At 33.2% G+C, this 25,717-nt stretch overlaps 1 protein-coding gene across 1 annotated transcript; it reads right to left on the reverse strand.

Annotated features, from left to right (window-relative positions):
• Positions 1–1,513: 1,513 nt before the first annotated feature.
• Positions 1,514–25,141, reverse strand: LOC111058068 (peptidylglycine alpha-hydroxylating monooxygenase). The gene is made up of 10 exons (XM_039420476.1): positions 24,805–25,141; positions 17,335–17,392; positions 16,134–16,221; positions 14,994–15,069; positions 14,104–14,236; positions 13,069–13,117; positions 12,188–12,333; positions 11,142–11,284; positions 7,550–7,599; positions 1,514–4,546 (listed from the first exon to the last, which is right to left on the reverse strand). Exons 1-10 carry the CDS (start codon positions 24,934–24,936, stop codon positions 4,378–4,380), a joined length of 1,044 nt encoding a protein of 347 aa, XP_039276410.1. The 5' UTR covers positions 24,937–25,141; the 3' UTR covers positions 1,514–4,377.
• Positions 25,142–25,717: the final 576 nt, after the last annotated feature.

Here is a 25,717-nt window from a genome sequence, read left to right on the forward strand (position 1 = left end):
GCAAAGTTGCTAGATATCAGCAGCAGCAGCACCGAACGTCTTTGGGAACTGCTGATGCTCACAAGCAGTTAGAAGCACTTCTAAACAGTAATATTGATAAATTGACAAAGGATTGTATATTTCTCAATTAGCTTTTATAGTACACTACGGTTTCGATAACAAAAGTAATGCCTATACCTATTATATTAGAAATATATAAAATTTATGTAGGCCTACATTATTTAGTTGACTTTAGTTAGTTACTTATGTACATTATTTAGTTGAAGCTTTTTATTTTTTCATAATATCTAATTAGTTATTATTGTAAGAATGAAAACTGGGCCAAAATAATTAATATTCACCAGTATATTCCAACAATAAACTAAAAATGACACTGTGGAAATATGACAAATAGTTAGCTCCTGATTCTGAGATTCTTAACACTAAAAACAACTTTCATTGGATAATTTGTTCTCAGTATTTACAAAGTTGAAAATTAATTCAAAAGTGAATAAATTCGATTAGAATATGTGTTTTCCATGTAGATTATCCTAATTGTTGAATGTTGAATAAAATCAGCATCTACTCTACATAGTTGAACTCCACAGATACCGTACGTAATAGAATATCAATTTATCAATATATTGTAGCCTATCAGAAAAATCATCAGGTACTGTAATTATTATAGTTGTTAAAGTTATGTATTAGTTGAAATTTGTAAATGTATTGTAATATGATTTGAAATGAATCTAATAGAATTGGAAAAATGACATCTTAGATGATTTATAATAGTGGAAAAAAAGGATCTACGATAATGGACACTTGAATTAGTATGAAATAAAGAACAATAAAACAATAACTTTGTGATTTTTTGTGATTAATTTCGATACCGTATTTTAAAAACAGTTCGAATTGTGCTAATCATAATAATTATTACATTATTAATTTATTACTGAATAATCAGCATTCTTTACATTTACATTACATTTATTACATTCCTTAATCACAACATCAAATTAATGATTGGGAGAGAATCAACAGGATAAACCCAAAACTGTTCCTCTCCCTAATTTTGATAAAAATAGTTCCGTTCTTTGAACGGAATTCTAAAATATTATCCCTCAAGTTATGCGTGTAAGAACAGTTCAAAGTAAATCAGAACAAGTCGGTGGACTATATAATCTTAAATTTGACAAAAAATTTGTAACACTCAAATGGAAGTAAAAATTGGGGGAAAGATGTTATGAAACACTTTGTGCTGTCTAGATTGCAATTAAAAGGTACAAACTTGTTTCTCTTGAAATAGTGAAGAATAAGTTTAAATTGAATAAGTTTTTTTTAGTTTGGCATCAAAATAAAGAATTTTCAATTGAACATTTCTATGGCTGTTATCTAGGCCCTACATTGAAAATGAATAATAACATAATTTTTTTGGGCTTTAATCCGTGAGAATAATTATTTATCTCAAAACATGTTTGATATATTAAGTACACTCATAGAGAAACAGTAAATCTTACTGAGACAATCTCAACAAGTTGTTATCGAAACATTCAATATTTAAACTACGATAAAAATTGATTATTTGTATATATAGTTCCTGAGACTATTTTCAATATTAAATTGGATCAAATTATGATAGTCTGGGTATAGAATTATGTTCAATGTACCTGAGAATAATCAAATTACAGTTCCCAAACCTTAATTTATTGCGTATTTTTCTATTCGTATTTTAACCTTCCGGCAGTCGAGCTGTTGTAAAAAGTACAACAGTGTCAGTTTTTTTGCTGTACAAAACTATTGAATGGGATAGTGTCAGTGAATGAGTCAACTATGCATCCCAAAACTTTCTCCCCATCACTCCACTGAGTTGCAGTATCAACCGAGCAATGGTTCAGTCTTTAGGTGCCATTTAGTCGCGACAGTGCATAAGTAGTGTATATGATAGGGAAAGAGACTGCCAACGAACCAATAACACAGAATTGTTGGCTTTGCTTGGTGTACCTTATTGGGCTACGAAAAGGTAATCATGCAAAAGTTCATAGGCGTAAAATAATCCAATGAGATGGAAATATTAATTATACAATTAATTAATATGTTTTGACAGTAAACAGGGTACATAACACATGGAAATTAGGATGTTCTAAAAATTACAAGAAGCGACTGCTCGTGTGATTGAGTAGGGCGCGACTTCCGGAAGGTTAAAGAGAAATGGAAACACAAATTTTGAATGTCATAAATAGAAGGATGAATTTCTAAATTTGAAAATAAATGTGTTTGTAAGAGACGAAGAAAGAATACAGAAGGTTCTAATCTTCAATTAATCAATCCGGCCATTCGCAGATTACAAAAATAGGAATTAATTCAACAGAAAAGTACACTAAGAATGAATCAGGATAGAGAGTTGGCATAATATTTATATAGTTTATACTTATTTATAAAATGCATGAACTATTACTTAAGTTCCTCAGGAACCTCTAAAATTATACTAATGGGTTTACTTGGGGACTCAAGTGCAGTATTGGGATATATCAGTGCATAACATTCAAGTTATAGATTTGTACATGCTTATTTATAAACTTTGAATTGAACATTCATTTTTTGAGGACAGAGAAGAGATTATTGCATTTTCAATATCTACTGAGAGAGAAGCTGTCTGCCAAAAAAACATTCCATTTCCAAGCCAGGAAAATACTGTAGGCTACACACTACTCGAGAAATCTCTCAACTATAGACAAGTCAAACGCAAGTCAATCTGGGAAAAGTAATATTCTACAATAATTCTACTAAGTGATTTAAATAAATAAATAAAACTATAATTAGAAAACTAGAAATGGTTAAGCAGTATAATAGGATATAAACTTACTGAAATGGAATATCTGAATTATATGACAATGATAAATCAGTCTGATTGATAATAATATAATGTAGCCTATGTTTAAAATAAGGTCCCACGTCAATGTGCGTAAAATAAATGCAATGGTTTCTTAAAACTAAAATTAGTATCACAAATCAGTAACAATCATATAATAATGCATTTGTATAGCTCAACATTCGTAGAGTTACTTTTTAAAAGTCAACAAAATAACATGTTCAACTACTTTCAAAAATAAATATCACTATCCTAATAACAATGGAGTGGATTGGCTGGAAATAGGCTATTGGTTGGAGTAACAAGGCTTAGATCTTAAATATCTGGGGAATAAGATCAAATTGTATATAAACACAAAATCTTGGTGATTCAATTAGGTTATTCATAGATAACTGATAAGTAGTAATATGACTAGTATTTTTTCGAAAGTTTCAACTTTCAGTTGATGACAAACTGATATTAAATGCATCAGTTCTCACCATAATTATTATCTTAGAGAAAATTGTAATAATCATATCCTAGCAATAGAATTTAAATGGAAGATTTTGGTAAACTACAGGAATTAATTTATATGAAAACTTGGGAAAATATTAAGTAGTAAATAATAGACTATGATGAAAATTAATAACAAATCATATACGAGTACAATAATCAAAATTAAAAAAAAATGTTGAAATGATTCAGTCAATGAAGATCAGATACTTGCGATAATCCGCCTCTCCATTCTATCACTAAATAATAGAAGATTGTAAATGATAAATAAATAAGAGTAAAGTTTAGATAATTTTCACATCTAAAATTATCAGTAAGAGATAAGTAGGAATAAGACTGTAAAAGTGATGTCAAAAACAAAACAATCAAATATATGTTTGTCGGGTTAAACTATACCAAAGTTAGTAGACAGTCTACTAACGTTGAAACTATAACATACATAACATACATTTCTATATTCTAGCCGATAAATGCAATTTTCTCAGATAAATCATGGCTAACGTAAGAACAGAAACAATAAGTTTCATACATAACAAGCAAAATGGAAAGTGGTACAATTCAATAATTACTACAGTAGGCCTACCTTAATTCCCACCACCACCCGCTCTAGACAAATCCATTCAACACTCGGCCAACTTCTCAATCAATTTTGGCCTTCAGTTTTTGGTTGAGTAACTGGCATTTTATCAGTCATACGTTACAGATAATTAATGTTATAGGGAATATTTGAAAGGATAATCAATAACAGAAAGAAAGTCTTGAACTAGATTTAAATATTACCTACTATCTAGTAATATACTATTAATCTTTTTACTACTTGGTCATTTGATTAAAATATCGACAGCTATCCAAATAAATGGAAAGGTAAAACCGAACAACATTTCACTGTTGAACTGGGTTTGAATGGAGGCTACAATACCGTTTTTAATAATTGACCATTATGAAATGAAATAATGGGTTGTAAATTGATAAAATAGAAGTGGATTGGGATGAAGGAGTGAGAGGAAGACGGAATAGTCAGAGAAGAGAGAGATGTCTTAGATGAGAGAGGAAGCTCGCCGGTGGGGGATGTGGTTGAGTGAAGCATCTCGGTGCCAGTAGTAGAAGGGAGGTCCTCTTGAGAAGCAGTACTTCTGGTCCAATGGTGTCGTTCCTTCCACCCAGTACATCACGTAGAAATTGCACATTTCGTCCTTGTTTGTCCCCCTGGAAATTATTGAAGGCATATACAATATATTGAAGACATATTTTTGTATAGGTTCATTACCATATCAGCTGTGCTAATAGTGAAGTTGTGTTTCTTTTCTGGCTCAAAATTTTGCAAAATTACTCAAAAATTTCCAATTTGTAGAGATTTGAGTAAAATATTTTTGTTTTTAATCAGTTTTTAAATATCAAAATTCAAAATTTCTAGTTTAGTCATTAGTTTTGAAGTGGAAATTGGACTTTTTGAAGTGAAAGTGAAATCTTAACCTTATTCTTTTTTGAAACTTTTGTTTGTAAAAATTTGGGAGAAGACAGTTTTGGGCTATGCCTGTTGTCTTCTCCCAATCATATTATATTTATTATAATTATGATTTGTAATTGTCATTGAAATAAATAAATAGATAAATTTCAAGTATACATTATCTGATAATAGAATGGAACTCCATTTACACAAAAAGCTTTACAAAAAATCTAATCTGATCTATGAAGGAAAGAATCGTCATACGGCGTGGGAAATACACGAATTATGCATATCACGTCTGAACTACAGAACTGATTATCTTGAAATTTTGCATGAAGATTCTAAATTTACGAAGGATGGACATAGGTTTATTTTTATTGCTATTAATCAATTGATTCTAATTTAAGAATTGAAACAAATTTATTCAATTTTTTGATTCAAAGTGAACGTAACTATTAAGCTTAGTTGGTGGCGAGCGCGGGTTATGAATCGGTTGGTTGCGGGTTCGAGGGATATCAGACCCATTTTTTGGTGGGAATTTTCAACTTTTATAAAAGTAATCCGATTAATTTTGAACAAGATAATAAATAATTATTCTATTTTTAATGTTTCCTGGACATAAGGAGGTTGCATTTTACAACACCGAATTTTCCTCAGTGCAAAGCACTGGTTACATGTTAGTTATAAATAAATTCATATATTTTAAAAACACATTTATCTTTGATAAAAGTATAACCATAGAGAAACAATAGCATAAGTAGATATACCATGGGATAGAACATTTATGTCGCAACTTTTACTGTTATCTCAAGCGAATAGTCCACGTAGTTTTTTCCTGTAAAGCTTTATGACGCTGGTAGTTTCTCATATTGTGCCGTTCATACACTCTTACCCGGTCAAAACAGTAAAAATCGACAATTATCACAGTAATCGGCTTGAGATAACACTAAGAGTTGCGACATAAACGCCCTATAGCATGGGATATCTACTTAAGCTATTGGTTCTCTATGGTATAACATTGTCCAATCACTATCTAACAGAAGACACAGGGATGGAAATGAAAATCTAGAAAGAAAGGACAATGAAACGTTTATTTTCAAATCTACAACTGTAGTATTCACTCGTGTTACCGTTATTCAATTTAGCAACTGCTTTACTCTAATGTGATGAAAAATTACTTTTCTACTGATTCCTGATGTTTGCAATGTTGCCAAATAATAGCCATAAATTCTGTTGGTCAATATAGCGAGTATTAAGTAAGCGGAGAGGTTTTGAAAATGAGTAGAAGGTAGCTGAGACTTGAAAAGTAACGCATGGTTCCTCCTCTTCACTCTACATTCACCACTCCACTATGTTTTGATACATTTGAATATATGCATTACTTTTCAACTCTCTCAGCTACTTTCTCTGATACCCTCTACCTTCGCTGGTTCACTATGTTTTCACCCTAAGCCGGTCTCAACATCTTGTCTCACTTCCAAACTGATTGGGAGCTTTAAAATGGGAGCTCCCATTATCATGTGTATGGATGCTGAATGAAATAAAAATTATTAAATGACCCTTGAGTGATCCAATGATTACAGTTTGTGACGACAGATACTGATAGACCAACAAAACTATTCACGATTCAATCCTAAAGGGAAAAACTCAATGCGATCCAAAAAATAGTTTTTGTCATACTTAGTCAATTGCAGCTGTTTTCCATGCATCAAATCAAGCCGGTAAACAGCTGAGAAGAAGAGAGTGAGTAAATAATATCTAAGTACCTAATTCTTCTTTTGGTTCCTTCTCCTATCGCAGGTTGGAGATCATCACGGCAATTTTCACTTTATTGATTGCAGCCTTGAATAGTTCCCTTGAGTTGCAGCCATACCATTCTCTTAAATTACGCAGCCAGGATATCCTTCTTCTTCCCACACTCATCTTTCCCATGATCCTTCCTTGCAATATAAGTCTCAACAGCTCATACTTTTCACCCCTCATTACATGACCCAAGTATTGCAATTTTCTTCTCTTTATAGTCGCAACAACTTCACATTCCTTTGCCATCATTAACATTACATCCCTATTTGTCACTTTTCTTGTCCATAAGTACCTAATAGAATAACTCAAATATTATTAGAATTCATCTAATAAGTTTCAAGTTATAAGAACTCATCTGACATTTTTTAACATTGGCCTTTATTATTCTATTTGAGCTAGATGGGTCTGTTATGACCTAGGAGCTATGGGCTAGGTCATGTTTATAGAATGCAGTAAATCGAACAGCAGCAGGTAAGGTGATGGTTACTGTTTCTCAGCAATATTATTCTTTCTGAGAAAAGTATGACAAAAAATATTGTACGTAACTTGTATGGTAACGTATTTATGATATACGTTATTCGTATATAAACTACCGTTACCGGACTTGTGACGTAAAGTACTATAGTACATGATGAGAAATGCTAGCTAGAGACTTACTCAAGATAATATTGCTAGTTGGAAAATTGTCCATTAGAATCAGTTTACTATTTATTCATGTTTTGAAATGAATCATAATACATAATCAAGAACTTAAACATGGAACAAATGAGTTTTTCCAGCAATTCAAGAAAAGCCCGATTTTAGATAGCCCTAAAGCCCTGTGCACATAAATATTTTAGCGTCAACTTCAATTATTCTATTAAATAGGATTGATTTACACCATGAACACGTTCTTATATTATTAAAAACTCCAGATACAGATTAAGAACGCTTCACGCATATTTTTTTGAAATACTTACCCAATGTAAGTGACCCGTTGTCTGTGACTTTCCATAGTACATCTTGCAGCCTAGAAAAATAAATGAAAATGTTTGAAAAATATCTTTAAAGAAAGAGAGTTTTATCTTATTTAATATTCTAGAACAGGGAATCGATATACCAACAATATATAGACCAACTGGTGCAGGGCAAATAAGTTGGAGGTGAATATTACCAAAACATCTTTTATTGAATTTCAGATTCATAGATCACCTCCAAGCTTGGTCCAATTCAGTATATATGGTGAGGATGTGCAGTCCTCCTCTTCTGCCGGTTTCTTGGGATTGGCAATTGACCAGGGCTTGTCATGGACTGTTCACATTGATTCACTCCTGAAAAAACTGAATTCTGCAGCTTTTCTGGTGTCAAGGCTTTCTAGTATGCTCGACCGAGAGGCAGTTGTCACTGCCTACCATGGATATTTCGAGCCTCTACTGTCCTATGGAATACTTTTTTGGGGGGGCTCAGGAAACTCTCTTCCGGTCTTTAGGGCACAAAAGAGAATAATTCGAATTATATTTAGAAAGCCACCGAGGTCCTCATGCCGTTCTCTCTTCCGATCAGCAGCAATAATGACTGTCCCTGCTCTTTATATATATTATGTATTTATCTTTGCCTTCAAATACAAGACAAATTGGACAACAGGGTCAAATATCCATAGTCATAACACAAGATCCAGAGGTGCGTTGAGAATTGAGCCACACAGAACGACCTTTTACAAATCTAGCTCACAGCATATGGGTAAGAAAGTATTTAATTCGTTGCCGAACCACTTGAAAGAGGCTCAAACACTGACAGTTTTCAGGCCAAGACTGAAAATCTGGTTGATAGCCCAGTGTCCCTATAGTTGGCAATCCCTAATGAACTGATTAGAGAAAAACAAAATAAGACTGGAAAAATGTATTAAGAATCTATCGTTACTTTCGAGTGCAATGTTAATGTTTCCAGATTTTATTGTTTCTATATAAGTAGTTGTAACTGACATATTATTTATAAGTTTTCAAATATTATTTTTTCACAATTTAAAAAAATTATCTAGTCTTTCTTTGTAAATGAATGTTACTTTGAAATTTAAATGTATGTGACTATTGTCTTTGCTTACCATTGTTTAGCCATTACAAGTAATAAATTGAATTATGGTTAATTAAAAACTAAAAATGCCACTTAATTCTATGTTCTGCAACTTTTCAGAATTCGAGACTTTTGATTCCACTGTTTTTTGGTTCATCTAACTTCAATTCCATCTGTGATATTAGCTTATTTTTTCAATGATTTAGACTATATTATATAAATATTGTAGTAACATATGTAATGTATTTATGATGTGATGTTTATGACTTGTGTTAATATTGTATTATATACGATGCATAACATGAAAATAAAATTGAATTGAATTGAATATACACCCGTTTTTATTCAGAATCATTGATGTTTAATCTACAACGAAATGTGTTTCTCAACGTGTGCAGTAAATTCTTTTTTATTTTTTGGAGAGATGATACTCTAAATCTCTCATGGGTGGACTATCCTCCAACAATAGATTTCAATTCTCAAAAACCAATAGTTTTCATCAAAAGTAATTTTTTCGCACACGATGTTTACAACATATTTTTCTTCTAGTAAAATGGGAGTCCATAGCCTAAGCTGATAAAAGATTGGTATCTGTGAGCTGCAATTGCCTAGCACTCTTAACATTGGGATTCTACGGAATCATGTTTGTAATCATATAGCAGCAATACCACAATAATTCTTATTATACGTATTTCGTACTAGTTGTATTTCACTAAAACCTATTTCATATGCTTCTAAAACCGTGTCCACACTGAACAAATGTTCGACATACATCTTTGGCAAACATATTTGTTGAGGGGCTCAGGGACAAACATTTTAAAAAGTTTGGACAATTAAACAAAAAATTACTGTTTTTCCAAACATTTTCAGTGTTTCCTGTAAAACATAAAAACCTGTACTCCCTACGTACAATATTTTGTTTGGTGACGCGTCCACACTGGCCACGGGCATGTGATTATTTTTCCTAACCTAACAACCTTAAACTAGCTTCTCCCTAACCCTTTCTTACTAATCCCTAACTACAGTGAGGTTTACATTAGCCTATAGTGAGGTCCACGTTATAATGTCAGTATTTGATCAACTTTGGTTTTGCTATCCTTGTATATCATTCGACAAAGCCGGTGGTACTATCCTTTTTTAGGTCCACAACAATGCCAATTATGTTTTTGACAGTTTACAAAATATAATTAATTAATGCAGAGAATCGGCATTGCTATTCTTCTATCTTTATCCACTGCCATTATAACGTGGACCTCACTATATAATGACAGTGAAGAAAGATAGGAGAACAGTGTTGCCGAATCCGTGCCTTGCCACTGCCTTCTATAGAGGATAGCTGATACTGGCGTATCTGATGTAATATGAACTGTTCATTATTGTTCAACATAATCAATTAAATTCTAACCGTCAAAAAACATTTTTCAATGATTAAATAATGGATTTTCATGATTGAGATCAAAATTCTGTTGATTAGCCTAATTATATTTCTATACTTTGTTGAAAACGATCTGGAAACGTTGCGGAGCTAGAAAAATAATAGCGCTATCTGCTTTGTCGAATGATAGACAAGGATATCAGAATTCAAAATCACAATTATATAGTTTAGGCCTATTTTAGTTATTTAGTTTTGAGTGAAAATTGTTGTGATGTGAACTTAGCTCTATTTTGAACATATTGGACAAAATTTAGGAACAAATGAAGTTTGTTCCAATCCAATGGTTAAATAGATGATAGCAGCACCAATGCTAATCAATCACTACCATTATAACGTAGACCTCATTATAGTGTGCAACAGTGTTTATAAGTGTTACGTTATACTCATACTGAATTAATATCTCACTTAATTTGTATCAGTTTCATATTTTAGCGTCACACGCCCGCCAACATATAATTATTATTCTAATTAGTCATCGTAATATTCTTTATAGTACGCCTGCGCGGTAATATCACTCCCTGTACTCTAGTTGCATACCTCTCCCCGGGAGGGAGTTTGCCCGGGGGTAGCTAGAAGCTAGTAGGCCTATAGCCAGTCACTTGCTCTTCTCTGCAGGATGCAGTCGGTTACAGGCTGATAACGCATCGTTAAAACCTCTCCCTCAAAGTTGCTAGACAATGTTTTCTTATTTGTTGAAAAACCTCAATCAGTTAGACCTCAATATTTTCGTCTACACCTCAAGACAAGTGTCCAGTGCTCACTCGTGAACTATGCGTATTCTTTCCATGACATGGTCGCGAATTCAGGTAACTCATCGAAAAACATTGAAATTCAACAATGACTTGAGGTACTGCGAACTATAATTATTATTTTATGCTTCATTTTAAATATTCCTTTGTTTTTTATTATATCTTTCATTGCTTGAACTGATGTCAAGGTGGTCCTTCGAAAACTCAATTCATCGTTTCACGATTCAAATCATGTGCACTAAAAAACATTATTTTTTATTCGTTCTCAAGCCTTATAATAAACAATAATTTTGAAACAAATTTATTCCTTTTACTCACCAAAATATCGTTGGGTTTGACCATCACATCATTCTCGACCGGATAGAACATTTGAGGTTTGAGTGGGTCGTGCTTCCCCAACAGTGTCCATTCATCATCGCCATTCTCATCACTTCGTACTCGGTAGCCAGACACCACTTTGCCTGTCAAAATTAAAATACATTTAAGATGGAAATTATCTGAAAGCAGATAGGGGGAGAATTTTTTGTAGCTGATCAAATGAAATATAAAATATAGCTGATAATAGAATTTCGATAATAATATTACCTTGATTTCATATAAATCCTGCAGAATATGATGTGATGTCAAGTTTCTGATGCTAAAAGTAGAAGTTGCCCTACCCACTCACTAATCGCTGCCAAACTCAATGCATTATTATGAAATGTATAGTTCAGTATTATATTTTTAAATAAAATGAACCTAATTATGTTATAATGTGAAGTGTTAACATAACCTATTTTTTGGAAAATTTCTATCTAAATTTGGGAAAGGAACAGTTTTGGGCTTTAAGCCTGTTGTTCCTTTCCCAATCATTCATAGTTGAGAATGACATTGTAGCCAATGTATCAATGTATAAATGTATGTATGTATTTTGAACTTGAGTTTGGCAAAACATTTTCGAAGGGAAATCGATTATAATTTAATAGTTTAATGTTGTGAAATGAAATTATGGTCAAATGAGATTTTATCGTGTAGTGATTTGAAAGGAGTTTATTAATTTCTACTGGATTAAAACATTTCAGGAAACTATAATAATTAGAATTAGAGTTTAGATCTATGTGAGGAAACATTTTCTATTGTTTATACCATGATTTGTTTTCATAATTGAATAATTTATTTTAAATTAGTTATTAGATGAAGTTTTACATTCACGATTTATTTGTTGATTAGAGACATTCCTCTCAATAAATAATTCTCAAGGCTACTTATAACAAACTAAATCGCTCATACACATCCAAGTAGATCTATAAAGTAATTATTTTAAACGTGTTCTATGGAATTCAACAAGCTATACTAAAAATTATTTTCTAGGCAAAAGCACTTACCTAGACTGTGAGTATGTGTACGAAATGCGAAAGGATGAATAGTTTTATTCTCTTTTATTTGACATTTTGCTTCCATATGCTCTGTTGACATGGGCGGGATCATACCAGATGTGCCAAGCAGAATCACCCCAGCTAGCCTCTTCATCCTTTAAATGAAAGTTGAATGGAGATTAGTAGATATGCACGTGACAGGTTGTTCATTTTGCAAGTTCCATTGAGACGAATCACTTTTAGGAAACTCAAATTCAATAGGATTTTGTGTTGCACTGTATTTATTCTCCCACAGATCCATCTTGTATCGTAATTTTCGAACGAATATTATAATATGGATCAGTGTGAGCAGTGATACTCACACCATATTATACATTTTATATTCTTAACTCCCTCCATTAAATAGAAACCACGAACAAGAATTCTAGCTTACTCTGAATAGGAAATAGTGAACTGATAAAATCGACAAATTTAGACAGTAATGTTGTAGCCCATTACTCAGAGATTGGGTTTAGGGGGAATGCCAAGGGGGATTTTCAGGACTTCACGGTGAGAAGGTTTTCATCTGAATGTGCGACTTGTATCAAGAATTATTCTCAAAATACATACTGGTTTTTTTAAAGATACAAACAATAATTCGCCATCAAATCTCATTATTTTATAGTTTACACAACGTTTTATGAGCATGCATGGAATAATTATCAAGTTTATTATTTTGTTTACATAATTAATTGTAATTGTGAATTATAAAATAAATCACCAAAAGCAATTTGCTAGTTGAACAATCTAAAGAATTCTACCGATTTTAACTCAGTGAGCATTTTTTTGTTCTAGATGAAACCAATAATTATAATAATTGTTTTAAAAAGATACATTATTTCAATACTTACGGTTCTTCAGTATAATGAAGGAAGATCCCTGAGTCATCTGTGCTTCCATCTGAAAATGAAAGTTCAAAATAATTATTATTTTGAATTTGCCATTGTAAAATACTACAGTGATAGAGGGTCAGATGGCTGAAACTAGTTTATTGAAAAACTAAGTAGTGGCCAGCCCCCTGTGGATTGGGAGAGCTTTGAGTCGATCATCGTACTCAAGAATGTGTTGAAAACCGTAATTCACCCACAGTATCCATGCTTGTCGTAGGAGGCGACTAAAATGGACCTCAAGGCAACTCCAGAAGTTGCCTTGCCTTCAAACCCACAGGATTTGCCTCATCAGGGCAGTTTCGGAGGGACAAAAAGAAAACCCCAAGAGACCAGAGATGGGCAAAACTCCAGGCACAAATGTGAGTCAAGAGGCTGAGTCGAGGGTGGCCGGGCGCGGGGTGCCCTAGAGACAGTTTGGCGTCCCCTGTCTCAGCGGAAGGACCTACAAAAAAGGCCAGGAGTGGAACTCACGTAGGTCACGAGGACTAATCTGTCTGAAGAGACTGCCAAGCATATCACACTGGATTGCGACAAGGATTGCAACCAAGAGATGAATGGAATGTTAGTATAGGGAAAACTCCTGGTTCTTGTAAAGGACATAGTTATTGGTTTGCCTAACTAACATACTACTTGGGAACACAATAAGCTTCGGTTGACGTGTGGGGTTCTTTGAACCTTTGGATCCTTGAATCCGTCCCTTCAAAAACTATAAACAATAAGTAGTGGCCATAATCCAGTGTTAGACACTGGCAGAAGCCCCGGGTTCGAATCTCGACCGGCCAAGATATTTTTCTCGGGTGACTAACGTGTTTCAGATGAACACGTGAACAAGTAGGTCCCAGCTGCCTAAGATCTCATGTAAGAGGACCTGAAATTGATTTTCCAGTTGCGACTTGAAAACCTTTTACACTAGACCTGAGCCACTCGATATCAATTTATTTCATTGAGAAGCTGATATACGAATAGAGAACAATATTGAGCTACCGTAATGCAAACCTTTGAAGCTGTCGATATGTGCATAATGTACTTGCAGAACCAGGTACTGGATTGGTGATTGACCTCCCACTTCGAATCCAACATCTTCTGGCAGTTTCAGCATCGGAGCATCTCTTGCCCAAGCATAGATTACCTGTGTCACAAATTCCAATAATCAGCATTTTGCATTTAAATTATTTACAAAAATTACAATTTTTATTTAAAAAATGCCTAATTGATTTCAAAACTGAACGTGTATTACAGGTCTTAAGTATAAATTACTTTGGAGATAAGAAAGTTTGATTATTTTATACTTGGCACCACCCAAAGTTGAAATACTGTAAAATCTTTGAGAATAATATAGTGAGGTCCACGTTATAATGGCAGTGTTTGATTAGCAATGGTATTGCTATCCTTGTCTATCATTCAACAAAGCGTGATGGCGCTATTTCTTTCTCGCTTTGCTCTGTGGCCAGATCGTCTTTTAACAATGTAGAATTAATAATTAATTAACAAAATATTTCATATTAATCATGAAAACTCATAATGAAATTATTAAAAAATATAATTTCTTGCTTGATAAAATATAATCGATTATTTTAAACGAGAATAAACAGTTAATATTACATTAATAAACGTGTATTAGCTACCGTTTATAGAAAGCATTGACAAGACCGAAGATCGGCAACGTTGTACTCCTATCTTTCTCCACTGCCATTATAACGTTGATTTCACTATAGAGAAAATCTAGAGAACCCTAACAGATAATCATAAATTGATAGTTTTTTTACAGAATAAAGGCAAGATACAAGTGGAATTAGTATCAATAATCATCGTTATGAAACTTACAAAAGTATATGAAAGAAACAGAATCAGAGATAAAAGTAATAATTAATTACAAATGGACTCACCTGTGAACCTTGCTCACATGGACTGGCAGCAACTCTGTTATCATCCGAATTGTCATTAGACATTTCTCCACAGTCCCTATAGAAAAGAATTCCATTTATTCATTTTTTTACAAAAAAGCACAGATCATGAGGGAAACCAAGGATTCCTAGTACTATTTCTCTCCCAAATTCAGATATCGTTGGAAACTCAATCACTCTTCTATTTTAATTTACCTAATTCACTTAAACCATGGAGTAAAGAACACTAATGTTATGTATTCTGTGCTTATACTAAGCATCCATTTGCTTCACTTAATGATGTCAGAATGGTAGCATAAATACACAAATATGTTGTCAAATTCTACACTGTTTTATTTAGTACACGGCCAAGGTTTCGTGACCACACCGGTCACATTTTCAAGTTGACTAAAGCTAAAAAGTTAAGGTACCGTAAACATAGAACATTTAAATTGGTACGCTTTAGTATACATTACATTAAATATAGCTTTAGTCAATTTGAAATTGTGACCGGTGTGGTCACGAAACCTTGGTCGTGTACTAAATAAAACAGTGTATAATTTGACAACATATTTGTGTTTTTATTCAATTATGGAACGGTTCTACAATATTGACAATGACTCAGTCGGATGTCAGAATGACAAATCGTGGTATTTAGTGTCATACTTAGCTACTCCTAATTTGTGGTAAATATATCATCCACCTCAAACATTTATTCAAAAAAACTGATGTGGAAATATAGTGCAATGGAAAAGATTTATTTAAAAAATTATACAATGCTGGAGCAAGTACTGTTTTAAAGTCATATGTATGCTGAAAAGACTCCTTTCAATGGATCAGCGCGTGATCTGGTCCAAGAGAGAACCATCCCAGGATATCTTGCAATGATTATAAACTAATTATTCTCTTCGAGCAAGATGACCCCGTGAGAGATTGATTTTCTTCATCACCCCGAGCGAGATTGATTTCTGATGTGAAGCTACATAGAACACCTCCAGACAGAGAATCTTCTTGTGTTGCCCTTTAAACCACCACAAAATCCAGATATGAATATCTTAAAAATAGATTTTTATGAATTTCCTAATTTTTAGCCTTTTTCAAAATGAGAGAATAATCCACGAATTGAAATACTGTATTACATACCAAACAGGATCTGAGCTGCCAGGAACCGTACAACCATACAAGAGAATATGATGTGCTACATCCATAGAAGCTTTAGGTTCAAAACCAACTAGAAAAAGAAATAGAAAAACGTTATTGTTAGACATATAACAATATATTGTTGTCGAAATATAAAGTATACATATTCTGTATTACATTTTATGTATTGTGAAAATATTATTCATAGTAAAATCAATCATTGTTAAAACTAAATGCTAGAATAAGGTTGAACCTAGATTAGAATCTTCGATTCATGAGTTGATTAGGCTGGTAACAGTTTGATATCTATTGGAATATCAACCAACTGTGACACAGAGGACAATTATTGATTTCAATCCCGTAATTGATTTTCAATGACGTAATTGAACGGAATAAATGTAGCCTTGTGGCATTCAACCCCGTTAAATAAAGTCATTATACCTAATTAAGCAGTGAACTAAGAAAGGTAGAGAGCATATCACAGATGCTATTATTAGAACCATTATTTAGAAAAATATAATTGTCTAGGATTCACGTAATTAAATTCAATTTGCAGGTTCATGTGCAGTATTATTGAAAATACAAAATAGAGTTTAGAGCAAATGGAGTTAAGTAAACTTTAATATAGCCTATAGAAATAATTCAGTACAAAACAAAAGACTTGAAAATAATTATTTCGTTTTCATTGGCAAAATATTGAACTTATTATCTGCCATGACTTTCCTGATAATTTACAAGCACCTAGTTTGAAAATGCTGGTGAATCAATATTGTTATCTGAGTTCTATGACAGGAACAGGAAATGAGGAGGAACCAAGTAAATATTAATAGTCTGTGAAATAATGGTTTTCGAATGTCTCAAGCTATTGTGCAATAAATATTACGGTTTCTTCGTTATCGATTCATGTTGATGTGAGTTGATGTAAGTTAAATTAATATTCTCTAGATAATACATTTTGAGAATATTAATTTTTATGGAATAAATAATTCAATTTTATCGAGCATGATATACCCTAATACAAAGTAGCATTATGAAAAGCTGAGATTGGTACTGTATTAAACATTTATAATGATTGAAAACCAATTGTATTTTTATAAAATCAGATGCAAAAAAATACCTCCTTTAGAAGCAACAATTACATAATATCAATTCATAATATTTATTAAAGCAACAGATTTTAAAAAAGTAGAGACATTTCACTCACCAATATAGTAATTTTTTGTGTAATTGACTTTGATGGGCGTGCATAGGTATAATTCCGGCTGCAAAAAAAAAAAATAGAAACGTCAGTATACATTAAGTTAGTATGATATTGAAATTTTTCTACCTATGCAATAAAGAAAATGTTGAAGGAATATAACTTAATGACGACTGATCGTTAACCGGAGCTCCAACTCTATCCAAAATAAAATTTATGTACTTTTGAAAAAGTCTTTTGAAGCTCTATACAATGAAGAGAAATTGATTCATTGTTTTGTTGAGTTAGCTTTTGAACAATTAATGGTTTTTGGTCTTCTGTGAAATGGAGTTAGCTGGCTTACTCTCTTACTAAATGAAATTCTAGTGGTAAAGATCACTACAGTCGAAATCTACAGTAGAAATTTCATCATTCTTCCATAAATTACTTTCAAACATTTTTTGTACTGGAATGTGAAATCCATTCAATGATAAACAAAATTTCAAAACTTTGTGAATGATACACTTGAAGAATTTCACCTTTGCATTTATCAGCCAAGATTTACTTAAAAATTGGATATAATATTAGCAGTCACTATTGTTCGTCAGATGAAAATTAGTACATTTTGAAGGATAATGTCAGTGAAAACAAATAAGTTAATCCAAGCCCTTGTGATATGTCAGATATTTTATACTTGAGTGATTTATCACTATTATACTTTAAAAATTAACCTCCCAATAGTCCAAAACTGAATTATAATTATTTTTCTAGCTAGCCTAATTAGGTTACTACATAGAGTAACTGATCAGTTAGATGATGAAAAATATAATTTAGACAAAACATCATTCATGGCAGTTGATAAATTATTCAGAGCAACTATAAAGTTCAGAGATAAATTATTCAGAGCAACTATTTCAGAGATTGCCTTGATGATTGCTGCGAATCTTTATTGGAAGAAGAAAAGAAAATCAGAAGGAAGTCAAGGCAAGAGTATGTAAAAATTGCTAGGAATAGGGGATGAAAATGAGGAAGTTTTAAATCATATAAGCCGCTTCATGAGGATTGAAGTTAAACAGATTGCGAATCTTTATTGGAAGAAGAAAAGAAAATCAGAAAGAAGTCAAGGCAAGAGTATGTAAAAATTGCTAGGAATAGGGGATGAAAATGAGGAAGTTTTAAATCATATAAGCCGCTTCATGAGGATTGAAGTTAAACAGATTGCGAATCTTTATTGGAAGAAGAAAAGAAAATCAGAAAGAAGTCAAGGCAAGAGTATGTAAAAATTTCTAGGAATAGGGGATGAAAATGAGGAAGTTTTAAATCATATAAGCCGCTTCATGAGGATTGAAGTTAAACAGATTGCGAATCTTTATTGAAGATGAAGTCGAGACGAAAATGAGAAAGAAGTCAAGGCTAGAGTATGTGGAAAATTTCTAGGGGAAAAGGATGAAAATGAGGAAGTTTTGAATCATATAAAACTGCTTCATGAGGATTGAGAAGTTCAACAGCTGGTTAGTGAATGAGGTATGAGGAAGCGGAGAGTACAACCCAATACTACGTCATGCACCCCATCCCTGCTCAGAGGCTTTCATTGATTGCGTGCTGAGCAGACGAATTACGTCAGCGACAGAAGGCCAGTAACCATGGTTACCATTCATTTACACTGACACATCAAGTATTTCGAGTCTCCAATCTCCAAACAAACGCTTCGGTGCACCCCACGCAAAACAATATTGAGAGCCTTAAGTTACAATAATCGGAACGAGAAAAGTGGGAAGATAGTTATAGGTCTACTGTATTGGAATTCTTCATCTACCATGGATAAATAGGCCTACCTCTAACATTTAATACTTGAACATTGGGAATATTCAGTACCTAACATTTCAAACTTGATGATCAGAAAAATTTTCCAAACAATCCAATGAGAGATAAAGCATTAAAAAAAATAGAATCAACCAATGAAACCAAACTTGAATTGGTACAATGGGAGAATCTGCAAACTTGAGAATAAAATCAATCATGGCCTTTAACTCAATCATTAATAAAATCCTGAATTGGGTATACTTTTTAAAGGATAGTTTCACACCTGCAGTTCATGGTTAATTATTAATAAAGTTTGTTCCATAAATGGTAAAAGTGCAGAGTTCATAAATATTCTCTCCACTGGTAGATGTAGTCTTCAGTTTTCTTTCTTATTTGTATGAACAGCTGAAAAACTAATCAATCAATCAATCATTTTATTCGGTAAAATGCATTACAAAATTGGTCCCGCTAAACCAAAATCTTCAATAAATACCATTACCATGTAAGTCGGATACTTTCAGTTTTACTAGCGTTGATAAGTTTGTATACGGTAACTAATTTGTTAAATTCTGAAAAAGCTGATATCCATGTGATTGTTCTAACTGAAACTTGGCTAACTGAAAACATTTCATTAATTTACGAGATCCCAGGGTATTTTTAATGAAATGAATACACCGAGATCAACAAAGGTATATTTTTGTCTATATTAAGAACAATATCATTTTCATGAGATTTCTGGTGGAGTATTGATGCAAAATCGTTGTGATTGTTTTCGAAAATATCAGATGATGTAAAATTGTTTAATTATAGGGATTTAGAATTTATAGACCAGCTGATATTAATCATAACACCGAACATTTCAGTTTTTCAGTACGTTAGTCTGAATAAATACCTTGACAACAAGAGCACCTAACTGGATGGGTGTTTTTGCATGGTGATACTAATGTAAATAATCAATCAACTAGTATTCAGGTTGAAGAATGGATGCACATTTTACACAGCAGATCGACGCTATAAATAGAACTACTGGAGTCTCAATAAATCTAACACGTGTGTCATATCTTTATATTTATTAGTTAGTCAAATCAGGACCTCCTAAATACCAGGTATTTAGGATAGGAGGTCCTGGTCAAATTCAAATAATACACTTGAAAATATAATCATAACGAAAATATAGGATCATCATTCAGCATTACCATAGAGAGAAAATTAGCTAAAGATAGCTTCAATTGTCTACATGTATTTTCTCCATGGTATTACAACACTGTGTTAGCCCTAAGTTTAGCTAGGCCTTTTGGAAATATAAATAAGAAATAATACCCGTAGTAATAATAATATTTAGAAATTTTGCAAAAATTTGGATTACAGTAGTTATTGATCAATTGCAAAAATAGAACTAAAATACAATTTTGAAAGTGATTAGATATAATTAAGATAAATTAGGTATCTCAAGTATTTCGCTCAAATATTTATAATTAACCAATTAATATATTTTATCATTTTGATTATTTATGACGTATTATTAATCATTATTTGATATTCTATTATTGATATATTATATGATTGATAGATTTGATCTATTATTGTATAATAGAAAAACTTCATCAAAAATGTCAAACAGTAGCATATAAGCCTATTCAAAACTGTAGTAATTTGTTAATATCTTCTTTCAGAATTGACTAGTATGTGTAATCATTATCCTAAAATTAGATAATAGCGAATTCTTAAGCCTTACTAAGGCTTAGAGCCTACTAGTTCCTTTGAAATTTGCTCTCACTCTTCCTATGTAATATGATATTCGAATCACAAGAAACATTGAAAAATTAGAAGGGAGAAGTAGAATGAAGGAGAATATAATGTAAAATCACTTTCACTAGGTATTCGTTTTGAGCAAGGTCATAGAATAAAACAATCGTATAAGTAGTCTCTGGGAAGATATATAGAAAGAGTTCAGGAAATGATATCAATGTAAGGCTAGGCGCACACCAGTTAGTCAAGACAAGACAAGACATGATCAGACACGGTTAGTCACAATACTTCACATAGCTGCTTATGAAAACATGTCTAATTGCAATAACTAATCGGTGTGAGTTGCGTCATAAGCAACAATGTGAAGTATTGTGACTAAACGTGTATGACCATGTCTTGTCTTTTCTTGACTAACTGGTGTGCGTCTAGCCTTACTTATGACCCAAGGCCATAATTTATCAAATCGGGCGGCACATTTAAAAATCTAATCTAATTTGATCAACCTCATCACTGGGGAACATGGTTAGTAGAATTCACTCGGAACACTTTTTATTGGAATTTGAATCCGAGCAAGAGCCAATTTGAAGAAAAATATTAATAACAAGTTATCTGATCATCACTTCAGCTAACAGAAAGTTACCGGCCGGGTTGGTCTAGTGGTTGCAGATGATACCTCAGTATTTGCAAGTGGTAGAAGCAGTGAGTATATTAATATAATGTAATACCGGTACTCTAATACTATAATATACTCTAATACTATATTATAATGTAATACTCTAATAAAACAAAATAAATCTTATAGCACCCTTTATTCTTTCAAAAACTTTAAAATAGTTGAACAACTAGTTTCGGTTTACACCATATTCAGTTTCTAAAATAAAATAAAATTAAATAACTGTTTACTAATTGATATAAAACGATATCAATAACAATTAGTTGTTCAACTATTTTAAAGTTTTTTAAAGAATAAAGGATGCTATAAGATTTATTTTGTTTTATTAATTTAAAAGCAGCCCATGTAAATAAGTGTTTTAATGTAATACTCTATACATTAGAGTACTCTATTACTTTTTCTGGGTAGGAGATAGTGTCCAAGTGAATTGTGTTAACAGTCTGGTACTCAATGATGACAAGACACAGAGCTCAATTTTCGGTTTGTCTCCATCGATCCCGGCGAGGCTCTTGGGATTTGCATTGGCTAGTGGACATCAGGGATGCTCACATTGATCAGCTCTGCAGAACAGGCTTAGTCGAGTAATCATCCTGCTGAGGAGACTTGTTGACTGTGTGCCAGATTCTATGATGCAAAAGACTTTCTTTGCATTTTTTCAAAGTCATGTTGCCTATGGCACTGAAATGTGGGGTCATGCTGTAAAGTGTGAGCAAGGTATTTTTGCTGCAGAAAAGAACTGCGAGAGTTGTGGCTCATGCTGGATCACTGCAAGCCACTACTTGTTGAAAAGAGGATAATGACAGTGTCTAATCTCTTCAACTACTAGAGTCTGTTATCTGTGAAAAGGTTCCATAGACTGATACAAGTAGAGATTAGACACTGTCATTATCCTCTTTTCAACAAATAGTGGCTTGCAGTGATCCAGCATGAGCCACAACTCTCACAGTTTTTTTCTGCAGCAGCAATACCTTGTTCACGCCTGCAGCATGACCACGCAGTATAGTGCCATAAGTAGCGTGACTTTGAGAAAATGCAATGAATGCCTGTTGCATCATAGATTCTGGCACAAAGTCAACCAGTCTCCTCAGCAGGTAGATAGCTCAACTATTTTTTTATATGGGCCAAGAACATCCATAACCACGAAACAATACAAAACCACAACTTGTTTGACCTGAGAGTGCGGCTGGAAAAATGTTTTCCGATGACTGGAATAATGTTATTTTAATAGATTACTTCTGGTTGTGAGACAGCTGCCAATAACAACATTTAAAAGCACCCTTAAGTCCTGACTGATAAAAGCCCCCTTTCACAACCTTGAGAGAGTTTGAGGAGACTGACTGATTAGTGCCTGAACCGACTGAATGAATTGCGCCTGAGTAAATTTTGAGTGATTTGGTTTTTTCTGGGAATACTAAAATTACTCAGCTTTGGTATAAGCTCAAGGTTGAGGAATCTCCTTAGAGGTTAAGCATATTCTTAACTTTTTATTGAAAGATACATTTACTTATCAGGAAATAAATCAATAATATTGATGTTTGGGAATAAGGAATGCCTAAAAAAGCAACTTACTATTGCATTACCGTACTGTTATTTCCACAGTTAAGTAGACAACAGTTAGACCTATTTAGCGTTATTAATACAGAATTCCTATATTTCATTGCAACACCAGCCGAGAGTCTACCGCAGAACAGAACCCCGTTTTTATATGACTGCACGGTAAGGCAGCTTCAAAAACGTTATCACACACTGTTGGCTTATTGAATCGTTATTACAGCGTAATCTTCTAAATGACAAATCAAATAGCTTTTTATTCACAAAAACATACTACAAATTCATAAAATTCATTTGAACATTAAACAGCGAATACTCTCCACAAAGACTTAGAGAGATAGCTTACTATCCAAGGGAACTTTACTGAGGTTATTGATGTAGACTAGAAAAAGCAAAGGGCCCAGTGTACTTCCCTGAATCACACCATAATCTACATTATCCATATCACTGGAAATACTATTAATACAGGTGGTCTGTTTCCATTCATGTAGATAGCTTTGAAACCATTGCAGTGTCACACCTCTGACCCCACAGCATTTCAATTTCTGCAATAAATTTGGTCGGTTCACAGCATCAAACGCCTTGGCAATATCAAGGAAGGTAATAAGTAGTACATTATTACATTCACCCACCTTTTGAACTATTTCGTTTGTGATATCGAACAAAGCGTTTGAAGTATTCTTGTTTAATCTGAAGCCATACTGATTGGGAATTAACAAATTATTTGATTCTAAATAAGCCAGTAGCCTAATTGAATTTTAACATGTTTTCAAGAATTTTAAAAAATACACTCAACATTGAAATGGACCGAAAATTATTGTTTAGAGATTTAGAGCCGGATTTAAAAATGAGAATGAACCTGGCAATCTTGAATGCATTTGGGAATTTGCCAGTTCGGATACTTTTATCAATAATGTAGCAGAGAGGCTCGATCACATCATTTTTGTGTTATTTTATAAATTTATTATGAATGCCATCCTGGCCCGGAACTGAGCCTCCTCGCATATTCTTGACAATTTTGAAAATGTCGTGGCGTGTCACAGGTTGAAACTCAAAAGTCACATTGGTAGAATGATCTACATCACTCACCAAAGTGTACCAAGCTCCGGAATTTCACCCGCCAAACGAGCTCCAACATTTGAAAAGAAATAATTGAATGAGTTACTAATTCGCTTGATGTCCGACTCTGAAGGCACTCCATCACCGTAAAACTATGCCAGGGGGAATTCCCCAGCCACACCTGGCCTGCATGCCAACCCATTTGACAATGACAAACTGACTAACCTACCTTAACGCCGCCTGCTATTGTCGATCAAGTGACATATGTTATTATTGTATTTTGGTATGTTATTATTTACAGTATGAGTCGAATATTAAATTAGTGTTCTTTTGACGCGATCCCTCCAATGGGATGCCTGGGCATTGATCAAGAAATTGGAAATTGACACTTAAACACCACCAGTTACTGTAGTCTTTGTTGATCACTAGTGTGCCATATTGTAATACGAGCTTTGCCGAATTGTTCTTAATTTTAGTAAGCGCCTAGGATCTTTATAAAATATAAGGAATTAATTATAGCCTATTCAATTTTTTATTGCAATATGCAATAGGCCTATAGGCAGTTTACCATCAGAAGTCTTGATCAGTGAGTCAGTTCAGAATTTTATAAGTAGACTATATCATATATTTAATGAGAATTGGATAGACTTAAATTGTGTTACCTTATTTGGGACTACATTTGGCATGAGTAAACTGTATCGTTCTACTTTCAGTCCAGTCAGAAATCCAACATTTGACAGCAGTATACACAAAAACATATGTTTACAAGCCATCGCCCCTATCTCACTATACATGTTTACTTGTTCACTGGAATGTAATATCAAAACAAATAAATAATAGAAGTTTCCTAGACAAACTGCAATTTATCCTCCGCAATGAAACACAGATTTAAATACGATTTAAAAAAATTGTTACATTCTGATTCTGAAGCTGAAGCTGAACGTGAACAGTAGCAGACAATCCGTCAAAAAGCTTTTACCTGTACCAGTGATGCCAATGGCAATCGACAAAATTTCCCGTCACCACCAAACAAAAGAGTCAAAATATCACATCTCCGAACATCATAGACTGACGTGTATCCAAACTCTGAAAGTATAAACATCACCTAAAAGGTGATGAAACCTAGAAGTTTTGAAAAGTTTTAGGTAGATTGAATAGTGAAATATTCACTCTTGAAATGGAAAAATTCTGAAATTGTTATGATGATTGAGGAGCAGAATGATGCATCTTAGAACATGTCTGCGATCTCTGCATTGCGAGGTTTGATTGTACGCTACCGTATGATTTTCTGAGATGTTTTTGCCCATTGAACATGGATTGAGAACTTTGCTCAGAGCACTATATCTGAAGGCAACATGAGTGAGTTAATAAATACTCCGTTATAAGGTTTGATTGTTCTGAAATGTCTTCCAAAGCATGCTGACATACAGATTAAAGAAACAATAGTTCTTTATTGAAGAAAATTTAAAGAGACTTCCAGTTTCAACTTTGCAATAATTATTATTGTGTATTCAGTAAAAATACATCTGTCACCAAAACGTACATACAACAATAAAACCCAATGAGTGATCAGCT

This window comes from Nilaparvata lugens, chromosome 2, assembly GCF_014356525.2.
Source record: "Nilaparvata lugens isolate BPH chromosome 2, ASM1435652v1, whole genome shotgun sequence".
Lineage (NCBI taxonomy): Eukaryota > Metazoa > Arthropoda > Insecta > Hemiptera > Delphacidae > Nilaparvata > Nilaparvata lugens.

Bases quoted from the DNA above. Each gene is read 5' to 3' on its own strand.
- LOC111058068 (XM_039420476.1), bottom strand. From the start codon at position 24,936: ATGTATAGTGAGATAGGGGCGATGGCTTGTAAACATATGTTTTTGTGT. The intron at 12,334-13,068 runs GTAAGTATTGAA...TTTCATTTAAAG, and splicing joins CTTCATTATACTGAAGAACC to GATGAAGAGGCTAGCTGGGG. The intron at 11,285-12,187 runs GTAAGTGCTTTT...TAATTTTGACAG, and splicing joins TACACATACTCACAGTCTAG to GCAAAGTGGTGTCTGGCTAC.